The sequence below is a fragment of the Populus euphratica genome, unplaced genomic scaffold (assembly GCF_000495115.2).
Source record: "Populus euphratica unplaced genomic scaffold, PopEup_1.0 scaffold460.1, whole genome shotgun sequence".
Classification (NCBI taxonomy): domain Eukaryota; kingdom Viridiplantae; phylum Streptophyta; class Magnoliopsida; order Malpighiales; family Salicaceae; genus Populus; species Populus euphratica.
The window spans coordinates 52,644-64,485 of NW_011500342.1; the positions used below are offsets into that span (position 1 = coordinate 52,644).

Genomic DNA, 11,842 nt, shown 5'->3' on the forward strand with positions numbered 1-11,842 from the left:
ACAATAATAAGGGGCAACACCGTCCGTTGAGCAGGATGGAGAGGAATAGATTATTCATCATAGATAACAGGCATGTACACCAGGTGCCAAGTGCAAAGGAATGGGACGAGCAATGCGAATAAGTAAAATTGCAGCAACACTCATCATCATATATATAGCTTCTCTTGAAAGTTGAAGCAGGAGGAAGCCGATTCTCACTGCTTATATAGGTTTGCTGATCACAACGTCTTTATCAAGAGATCAACTCCACGTTCTGGCTCTATGACCAGCCTAAGAGCGGGCGAGTGAATGTATTTGGGTGAGAGGGAGAGAGAGAATTGTGACAGAATGAGAGCTATCAGTATCTTGATTTCAGCAATAGCCAAGTTCTGTCCAAGACACATCCGAGGCCCAACACCAAATGGCATGTATAGGTGTGGGAGCTTGCAAGCGCCTGTTATGCCTTTTGCAAATCTATCTGGGTTGAACCTGTATGCATCCGGTCCCCACACTTCAGGATCAGTATGCAGTGTCAGCACCATTGTCCACACATTCACACCCTTGGGAACGGTAATGCCCCCAAATTTCATCTCCTTAAAGGCCTCCCTTGACACCACCGCCACTGGTGGATAAAGTCGCAACGATTCATGAATCACCATATTTAGCTGCATAGCAAAAGAATTTCTTATATTTTTCAAGTGTTCCTCGAAGCTTATATGCTTGGACTTCGAATTATATATTTGGAATGTAATTTTTAAATGACCTCAATTAGTTAATAAATCTTGTAATGAAACACTAGTGATTGTGATACCTGTTTCATCTTGCGAAGCATATCTGCGTCTGGAAGACAACCTGATCCACAGACTTCAAGAACTTCTGCACGGACACGATGCTGCCATTCTTGATTTGCAGCCAACAGCATGAGGCACCATGTGGCAGAAACTGCTGTAGTCTCATACCCTGCCAAGTATATATTCTTGCAGTTATCAACAATGAACCGGTCCATTGCATCCTGTCCCAGGTTGCTAGTTTTGGTACTCTCAAGGACCATTTGCAAGAGATCCTTCTCATGTGCAGTTTCCTTTCTCTCTTTGACTATTTCGAGTATCAAATTGCGGACGTCTTTCTCTAACGCCCATGCTTCTCTATTGTTCTTGGTGGGAATATATCTGTAACAACCGATCACCAATCCATTGCTAATTTTGTTTAGAAAAAGATATCAAAGCGAAGTATTATAGGTCTTTAAATCTCAAGAAACGGCTAATTTACCTAATGCCAGGAATTCCAGTGGATAGACTTTTCTTGGACATAGCCTCCTGAAGAGCTCTTAGTCTCGAGAAAATTTCTGCTCCTTCGGAATAATTGCTCCCAAAACAGGCTCTAGAGATAACATCTCCGGAGAAGCTTCTCATACCCTCGTCAATTTTGATCTCTGCTACTCCACCCTCTTTATCAATTCTGCTCTTCCATGAGTTTAGCAGCGCAGTGGTGGATTCAATTATCAAGCTCATCATTCCCTGTAGGCCAAGATTTGATCTATCAATCCATTTTTGCAAGAGGTATCTAATAAAACGAGATTTCTTGCGAGTAAACAAGATATATGGGGTAAACGATGTTACCTTAACCTTGTCACCGTATAATTCAGGGGCGATGATTTTCCTCTGATGGGCCCAAACTTTCCCATTTGAAGTCAGAATGCCCTGACCAAGCAAAGAACCGAGTTCTTTCTGCTGATATGAAGGCTTCCCAAATTCTAACGATGTGCATGTACTAATTTCTCTCACCACATCAGCCCGGCTCACGTATAATATTTGTGTGTTGCCCAACGAAAATACAAATACTGGACCTGTACTTACAGATTACATAACATTAATTAGAATTATGAGGACGGACTGTACAAATGAAAAGTTGATAGACATGGGTGGGGAGTATGAACGTATAAATATGTGCTTAAGTATATGGTGTTGAAAAGTGTTATTTGGCTATAGTACCATATTGCTTCCTCCATTGCTCAAAAAATGGAAAGAGGGTAGCAGCACAGTTGTGGAAAACCGGTGGTTCATTTGTAGAAGCCTTTACTGTTGTGGATTGAGACTTCCTGATCTCGCTTATGTTTCCAAGCAGCAGGGATGGACTTGGTCCCCTAATGCCTTGCTTCCTTAGTACAGAACGAAGCCTTTCTGGTTTTAGCACCAGCCCAGAATACAAAAGCTCTAGCAATCCAAGAAAGGTTATCACTACTGCAAGTGAAATGAGTAACACAAGTTCCATATCAACAGAGGTTTACCTCTCCCAGGATTTAATCTAGTGTCTTAGCACTCTGTCTCACGTACGTTTGCTAACACAAGCAAAAAGATTACTTCTAGCTAGAGGGCTTATGGATGTTAGCGATTACCTCCAAGCCACCTTATATAGAGTTCACAGTATAGGGAAATTTCGTCGTGCAGAGAAACAGAACATGTCAGATATACATGCAACAGAAACAGCACATCATGACGGTCAATTCATCCAGGAAAAAGAGTGATATCATGAGTCATGGCTTGGGTCAAGGTGTTCTCGAGTAAATCACTTCTTCAATGTAAAATGGAGGTCATTAATAGAACAAATATATATATATATATAAAGAGTGTAAAGGTAAAGCACGACGAGACTTTATATATAAGACGGTAAAGGTCAAGTACGAGGAGACTTTACTTGTACTAAAGAGACGGACGAGTTTATACCTGTATGGTAAACTGTTCGCACACATACAAATCTTAATTTTGGGAAACAAAAATAGAGCTTCAATAATGGATTAGAGAAGTGGGAAAACTCTTTTTTTTTTCCTATTTTTATTGGAGTTGCATGGTGTCTTCTCTTTTTGTTTTTAGAAAAGTTGCATGAAGTCTTCGTCCACCTCTCAAATCATTTTCTTCACGGGATGGCCGCGCTACTGTTTAAACAACAAGGAATTAGCGAGAACAGCCAGCAAAGACACGCTGGTAGTTAACAGAGGTGACGAATGGCCAGGGCTTTCATTTTCTCATCAATGTTTGGCATCCGTGGAATGATTATGAGAATGATTCGTCGTTTGCATCTTATTCCTCCAATAGTTGCATGATGACCTAACCAAACCACCCCGGTTTATCCAGGAAAGCACCGCAAGGGGAGAAAAAACTGTCCAAGTCCTGGTACATGAACTTAGAAAGATTTATTTAAGAAAAAATCAAATTTTACTGATATACCTACCAGCTTGAGTTGAAATTAACAATATTATAAAACACGTGGGGGTGGGGGAAAGTATGTAGTTTTTTCTATATATGTTTTCGGTTTTTTCATTTTTAAAAATTATCTTTTTCTTTTTTTTGTTTTTATATTTTTAAATTATATTTATTAATTTAATTTTTTAACTATTAAACTAGTTGAAAATTTAGCTTTATAGTTTTTTACTTTGAAATATTATCGATTACTGCAGTGTTTCTCTGTATAGTTTTTGTTTTATTACAGTATTTTTCCACATGTTTTTTTCTATAATTATCTTTGTTGAATTTATTTTAAAAAAATTGAGATGATTAAGAATTTAACTTTGTAGTTTTTTCTTTAAACATTTTAGATTGTTATAGTGTTCCCTCACATGACTTTTATGTTTTTTTATAATTTTTTTTAAAATTATTTTTATCAAATTGTTTTAATATTGAGTTGGTTAAGAATTATAATTGTAGTTTTCCTCACAAAACATTGTGAATTGCTATAATGTTTTTCTATATGGATCTTTTTTTAAGATTTTTGTTTTTTTATATGATTATTTTTAAAACTATTTTTGTTACTTTTATTTTTTTTAATACTAAACTTGTTAAGAATTTAGTTTTGTATTTTAAAAAAACATTATGGATTGCTACAATCATTCCCCGTATATTTTTTTGTTATAAATTTTTTTTAAATTATCTTTGTTAATTTTATTTGTTTTATTAAATTAGCTTGTAACATGTATATGTTATCATGAACTTATAAAAAGATATTGTAATTTATAAAAACAATTGAAGAAAAAATTACAAAAATGATTTTTTAAAAAACTAAAAAAACCATGTAATATAGAATTGTCAAAGAACCATCTCACCTAAAAGCTTAAGCTTTTAGGTGAGGCTCTAGGATATGAGTTATATTATTTTCTAACACACCCCCTCAAGTGAAAGTTCTTTGGGTTTGAAACTTGCACAGGGTCATATTACTTTGTGTTTAATTTTTTTTATCAAATAAATGGGGATTGTGAGATTTGAATTTGAGATTATTTGGTCATTAAGGCTATGATATTATATCAAAGAACAATCTTATCTAAAAACTTAAATTTTTAGGTAAAATTTTAGGATATGATTTATATATTTTTTAATAACGGATGTCTACAGATCATTTAATTTAATTAATTCAGTAGCGAAGAGTCACCTCACAGCTAGATGGCTGTCAGGTCAAAGATGGTCTCGTGAATCATGTCCATCCAATATTTCTTCAAAGGAAAGAATGCAGCTGCCCCACTGAAATTACGAGGAGGAATCCACGAAGTTCCTACTGCGCTTCCTCGAGGTTTAATTTTTAGCATGAAACACGAGCAGCAGCGCGCAACGCATCTCTGGTCTTCGTTGAGTCTGCTTTCGCACTTGTGAAGGCTTTAGATGGTCAGGGTCTTCGTTGAGTTTGCTTCACGCTTGTGGCCCTCTCCTTCCATGCAAGCGACCTCCTGATTAATCATCCTCGGGGGATTAATTAAACTTCTAGGTAGTCTCCGGGCTATAATAATATGACACCGAGCTGTTTTAAGCAGTAAGAGTAATAGCGTCAATATCAATTTTTTAAAAATTATCAAGAGTATGAAAATATTTTAAATATAATATTTATAACAAGCCCAAATAATTTGTGGTTTGTGTCTTGTAGCTATCCTAGACTCAAAAGCATCCAAGCAACTTGGATCATACAGTTATATTTATTCAATTAACTTAAACCTAGTAATAATATCGGATTCAATCACATTGAATCTAGTAGTTATATCAAATAAAAAATTTTATGGTTTAACAATTTTGCTAGATTTATCAGACCCATATAGATAAATATACCAGACCAACATTACTTGTGTCTAACACTCAAGTAATTTGAGTTTTTTTTATTTGTCAGACCCAAGTAAATGTGGATCTAATATAGCTTTTGAATATTAAAAATAATAAAATAATAATTATAAAAAATTACACGAAAAATAGTGTGAAATAATAAAAATATCCTCATATACAAAGCTTCTTTTTTTTCTTTTTCAAAGCTAAAAATATATTTTAACTATTTAATAGTTTGTGAAAAGTCAAAGAACTCTTAAGCAACAAGTCTTAATTTTTTTAATCTTGAAGGTAGAGTAATATTTTTATTATGCAAATAATAATGAAAAAGACTACCATACTTCTATTAAAATGTTTAATGATCATTGAGCCTATGAAAAATACTGAAAAACCCGCACAACCAAGGCTTCAATTTTTTCAACCAAAAGGCAAAATGATAGTTTAACTTTTATGAAAAAATAACATTAGCCTTATCTCAAGCCTTTAGACCTTGAAAAATGCACTATGCAAGTATACAATGGACTTTGTCTTGATCCATAGTACTCTTACATAGGGTTGTCAGACCCAAGCGTCTGAGTTTCACACTAAATATAGTTGTCAAACCCAAAGCATTTAGGTCTGGTGTGGTTGTCAAACCCAAAGCTTTTTTATTTTGGAATAGTTGTTAGACTCAAGTAGTTTAGATTTGGTATGTTTGTCAAACCCAAAACACTTGTGTCTGATGTGGTTATCAAACCCAAGGCATTTGGCCCTAGCGTAGTTGTCAAAATCAGGCGCGGGTCTAACATTGTTTTGGGTCTGACCTAGCATGGGTCAACCCAAAAAAATTTTAAAAAAAATATTCAAGGCATTAATATTTTATATGAAAAAATTAAAAAATAATTCATGTGAATATAAGCTAAAAGACTATTTCAAAAGATTTTTTTATCCTATATTGAAAAGATATTATCTTATCCTATTAAGTTGAATTATTTAAACCAACAAGGTTTTTTATCCCACATTAAAAAAAAAAAAAATTTCTTGTGAACATAGAGTATATATATTAATGGACTTTAAATATCACTTTTAAAAAAATAAAATATTTTTTTAGTATTTATATAGTGAATTTTGATATGGGATAGCAACCAACTGAAAAGGATGAAAAAGCAAAGGTCTCTAGTAAAGGAAAAAAACACATTTGAGAAAGAAAAAAAAATCTTTATCGGTTTCTACTGGGTCACTTGAGTCCTGAGTTGACCTATCGTGTTACACCAAGTCTGATAACAATACTTAAACAACAAAAATTAAGCTTGAAAGTGTTAATTATAATTTATTCCTTTTTTCTTTTGTTTAATAAAATCAGTTAATTAATCCTTAAAATTTCAAAATATAGATTAAGGTTTGCTTTTGCACTATTATTTTTAAATTTTATTTTTGACCTAAGTGTCTGGGTCTGATAACCATTACCAGACCTATACACCTTTTTTTGAATATCAAACCTAAAACATTTGGGTCTGACAATCATGCCTGATCCAAGTAGCTTGGATCTAGTATGGATGTCAAACCCAAGTCGTTTGGGTCTAGAATAGTTGTCAAATTCAAGTATCTTGAGTCTAATGTGGTTATTAGACTCAGGCATTTGCTTGGCATTGTTGTCACAGGTATTCCTAAAAATCACTCAAATTTTTTTATTAATCTCTAATTTTTATGTAGAAAGCATTTACAAAATTACACAAATTAAGATAGTGAAAAGGAAAATAAATCTTTTACATATATAGTATTTTCTTTTCTTACAACATAATATATCAATTCAAAAGTTTTCTTTTATGATCATATATTTCTAATTTCTATATATACTAATAGTTATAATGTAAAATAAATTATTTTTATAATACAATGATTAAATCATGCAACAATATCTTAATTTTTTTTTTAAAAAAGCATGAATTCTTTAAAAAACTATCAACTACTTAGATGAAAATATAAAATTAATATTTTTATCCATAATGTATACAAAAAAAAAAAGTTTATTTTTGAAGACTTGAAATAAATCACTTAGAACTCAATATTTTTTCTTATTTTTTCCTCTTCAAATATAACAAATTTATAAAATAAGTTGCAGAAATAAAAAAGAGTTTATAGTTAAATTTTATTATATATGAATAAAAAATTTTACTTTAATGAGATAATGTTTGTTTTTACAATCTAGTTATGTTTTTGAGAAATTTTAAATATTTTAATTTAGATGTTTAGGTTTGGCATGATTGTTATATCAAGGCGTGTAGGTTTGGCATAATTGCTAGGCCCAAGGTACATGGGTCCAACAACTATATTAGATCTAAGTTTCTTGAGTCTAACAATCATGATTGATTTGATAAATAACAAATGAAAAGGATAAATATATACTTTAATTTTTAGAAAAGAAAAAAAAATATAAATAATTAATTATTGACAGCAATCCAATCATTATTTGTTTACAAATATCATATCTTTAAGAAAAAAACATGGTTATATATTTAGTGAGATAGGAGATAGATAAATTTATTGGCTAAGAAGTGTCACATATTTTTTTTATTTTGCTGGAGGAAAAAAAATCAAAGAAACATTTTACAAAGAGATAAAAAAAAAAAGAAATTAAAACCATTGTTACACTTCATAGTGAAAATTTTCTTGATGTACTGTAATTTTCCTACCTATTTAGCTTTTACCATAATGATAGAACGCTAGAGGGACTGTTACTGTTTGTAACAGTTAAGCCAAGACGCTTGCAAGGGCCTTGTCTAGCCAGTAGCCTAACCTCACAGGTAGATTGCAGTTTTTCCTTTTATGAAAGCACATCCTTTTCTTCTCAGCATAAATTTTAGATTTAAACCAATTTTGCAACATGGGATTAGCTGCGCTGTTAGTTAGTAAAGAAGCCATGCTTCTTCAGCCCGCATTCCGCTCAATCCTAAAGAACGGAATGGTTTAAGGGATGCCACTAGCTTTCTGATTGATAAGACCGATGCCTCTTCTATTAGTGTAGTCCTTTTTGGTGAAAGGGCCAGATTTTAAGTTTATTCTTAACGCAATTATGGATATGTTTTAGGGTATTATGAATTTTTTTTAATTGAGAGATACTTGATAATATCTATGGAGTGATGATAAATCAAAAAAGACATAAGCAAATGTTCTGAATGATGCTTAGGGTTCATATAATGAGCATCACTCTGTTTAGCTAATGCTATAATCAGCAAAAGCTATCGATGGCATTAGCAAATGTTTATTCTGCTTAGCAAGCAGATGCCATTAATCACCACATGTTTAATTCAAATGTGCGGTAACAGGGAGCAACTCAACGCAAGCAAGCCATGTGCCAAGTGAGTGTTCTTCTTACTTATATATGAGGAAGCACGGTAGATGCTTGGTCTCTTATGGACGACTTCAGTATGGGAGATTTTCATTTGAACAGGACGATGTTTGACTCGCATATGGCTATTTTTTGATCCAGTACGTTTTCAATGGCTTGCATGTTCTCTTACAACATCAGCATTAGTGAAGAAAATTGCTTTACCTTCTAATTTGTGCTTTGCCAAAAGCCATTATCCTTTTTTTGCGGCGATGCGACACTTTGTTCTCTCTCTTTATCCGGGGCGAGAACTAAGAGCCATGGGAGATTGAAATGAGCAATTTTACCTTAGAATATGCCAGACTTTACTCTTATTGGTGTGAACCGTAAAGAAGAAGGTACGCCCGCCTTAAATGGTTCGTCAGGAGAAGTACAAATATAGATTGATCAAGAAATATTGCTCCCATGCCTTTTGGTTTTTGTGTCCGTGTTATTCTTTTCGATAAACGGTTCCAAGGTCCGTCTTTAAATCTAGCTTTTCTGTCTCTCCTCATGTGCTAAAATAGCATGGTTCATGCAGAACTCGTTGCACAGTATTTGACCATCCTTGGACGCTTGGCTGGCTCTTGCCCTGCATGATACTCTACAAACCAGAGAGATCTTGAGATCTTCCTTTACACTGGCAAATAAGTTGTTTGATATCCCGACTCATATCTGAGTGCTTCTGTTCTGACAGGTATAATAGCTAAATGTGTTAACCCTTGCTCATGATTTGATTTAGTCAACTCAGATTAGCACTCTTTCAAGACAAGATTTATTTACAAATTACAGGTTTCTGTTTTGGTGATTCAAGAATGCAACCCTTGGAGAACGAGTTCTTCTGTTTCAACCTCGACATTCCAGAATCTGTTGGTCTAACAGCTCCATTGCCAGCGTCTTCATCGCCAAGGCTATTAGATTTGGACAGTCTGGACAATCGACGGCGTGGGAAGAGAACTTTAGCTTGTAGGTTGTTTTGTTGATACAAGAGAGAATGGGAAATGAGACGGAGGCTAATTAACACTTCAACATGTACAATTGCAGGCACCGTTCGTTGCATTGTTCTCGCTCGTTAGAAGTAAACCAACGAAAAATATCGTTTAATCTCTCTCTCACTCAGCTTCAATCTGTAGACTAGTACAGGCTTCTTCTTTTTTTCCTTGTGATGACAAATATAAATAGCAATACACTGCAGTACAGTGCTTGAGATCGCAAATGATGGTTTGGTGGAAAACGAACCGGCAACTTGCAGGGTTTATTCATTTGGAGATTTCGCCCATTGCCATATAGAGACACCGATGAAATAACTCCCAAGAAAAGAGGAGGGTGGTCGTTGTATCATTTGCTTTGTATACTCTGTTTCTCTACCGTAAAAAGTGAATTCTCTTTGTAGAGTTGAATGCGATGTGCAAACAATGCCCGTACGTTGTTCAATTCTATCTTTTTATTATTATTCTTTAGGATGCTTGGTGAAGGTTGTATGATATGACTAGATAATTAAGGATCGATTCTCTATTGGATGAAACATATTCACACATGGCCGATTGGTGAGTGAGCTTCACTTTTTAATATGATATTGTGAGTTATTGAGGGGTATAGAAGATAAACATTGTTAATCAGCTTCATCTTCGGTTTCTTCCCGAAATTGAAGCTGAGTCCCACAGGTGACAAAAAAGACCAGAGCTGCATTTCCATGTGCCTCTTTGTCTCCTCGAGTAGCCAGTCAAGCTCCCTCTGCTGTTAGTCCAGCTATCTCTTTGAGTGGTTTCCACACGAACTTTCTCCTGCACATAATTGAGTTTGCAATTATGGAGGTAATTGCTATTGTACAACATTAAAGTTTGTAGTGTGGAAAAACGGAATGAATAAGATGCAAATAGGACTAAACAATTGGTGAATTATCAGTTCAAAGCAAAGCTTACCAGTTTCCACATTCAGCAACGACTCTGACGTTAGGGCGGAGCGTTGGCAGCAGAGCGAGAAACTGCAGTTCCGCCTTGGACAAAACCTGTACAAGCGGTGTGCAAAAACATGAGTGAATGAAATTTTATTCGATTTGAATGCTTGCCGGCTATACTTTTCTTGGTTCCTCCTAATTGTATCAACAAAAAAACCATGGAAATGTAACTGAAAAAGAAATGCGTTTGGGTAATTTCACATACCTTGGCTTCGATTATCCAAACCACCAGTCCCTTGGCATTAGGGGGCAGGTGTTCAAGTCTGAAATCAACTTCTGGGGGGAAATACCACCTTGCTATGGGTTGCTTCCCTAGATGTGCCTGAAATTAATGCATTCACAGAAAGCATAAGCTATCATGAAATGAATATTGATTGATGGTGGGAGTGTATCCAATGCATAATTACTCACAGGACAAACAGGATGAACTTTGGTGAGGGTGGTCTCAGGATCCCCAAGGCCACGAGCACTGAGGTCAAGGAAGTAGTAGCCCTGGCGGATGAGGCGGTTAAGGTAACGACCCTCGTAGCCGCCTTCGTGAGGGGGGTAAATGGCAAGGGCTTTGTGCTCCTCCACATCTGACAGCCACTGCCCTATATCAAATTTTACCAAATCCCCTCCAATGAAGTCACCTAATCCTATCCCACTACACTTCACCACCAACCCTGCAGTTGGTCTCCTCTTAGATACATTGTTATTATAAATAAATCCCTGGAGCATCATAACATTTCTGTTTCCTACCATTGCACTGATCCTTGGGGAGCAAGAGCGCTGCTGTTTGTGGTGGAGATTGAAAGAGGCCGGTACTCTCCCATGTTGTTGCAGGCTGCAGGTAGATGCCATTCTTTCCCTGCTCTGGAAGACCTTACCAAGTAATTATTAATTGGTGGTGTAGAAGAAGGGAATCCATCGTAATGTTAAGATAAACGACAAGGTTTTCAAGAGGCATACAGCTACTGGCTGAGTGAAGCCAAGTGATAGCATGCTGAAGTTGTATGGTAGAGAAACAAGATAAGAAATTAAATCACAAATTGACAGATTTGTAATTTTCTCTTTCTTTTCTTTTTCTAAAGTGAATGAGCAATCTCGCTGGTTGCGATGTAATTTAAAAAAATAATAATTTTTTTGTTTTATAATATAATAATTTCAAAAATAAATTTAAAAAATAATTTAAAGATTGTGTTTATCTTTCAAAAGAACTTTTATATTTATTTTTTCATGTTTTACAGTCTAGGTGATAATGGATACTAAGTTTTCTTCATTATTATTTTAAAAGCACATTGTTTAAGAAATTTTTTTAAGTATCAGCATTAAAATTCAAATTCAGATTGTTAAAGAAAAAAAATAAGACAAATAAGTGGTGTAAACTTTGCAAAATTATTCCTCTGGGAAACAAGGAAAACAACTTTTAAAATATTGGATAGAGAGTTGGTTAAATGGAATATTTTATCAAATTAGCATTGTAAATTAATAAAAATTTAAAAA

General features: G+C 34.5%; 2 protein-coding genes across 2 annotated transcripts; both read right to left on the reverse strand.

The window, feature by feature from the left end:
- Positions 1-9: 9 nt before the first annotated feature.
- Positions 10-2,580, reverse strand: LOC105113847 (cytochrome P450 714C2-like). Its single transcript, XM_011010192.1, has 5 exons — positions 1,971-2,580; positions 1,599-1,825; positions 1,249-1,496; positions 791-1,148; positions 10-644 (listed from the first exon to the last, which is right to left on the reverse strand). The coding sequence occupies exons 1-5, from the start codon at positions 2,248-2,250 to the stop codon at positions 219-221; spliced, it is 1,539 nt and encodes a 512-aa protein (XP_011008494.1). The 5' UTR covers positions 2,251-2,580; the 3' UTR covers positions 10-218.
- Positions 2,581-9,886: 7,306 nt separating this feature from the next.
- NDHN (NADH dehydrogenase-like complex N) lies at positions 9,887-11,345 on the reverse strand. The gene is made up of 4 exons (XM_011010199.1): positions 10,769-11,345; positions 10,563-10,679; positions 10,323-10,408; positions 9,887-10,184 (listed from the first exon to the last, which is right to left on the reverse strand). Exons 1-4 carry the CDS (start codon positions 11,198-11,200, stop codon positions 10,124-10,126), a joined length of 696 nt encoding a protein of 231 aa, XP_011008501.1. The 5' UTR covers positions 11,201-11,345; the 3' UTR covers positions 9,887-10,123.
- Positions 11,346-11,842: the final 497 nt, after the last annotated feature.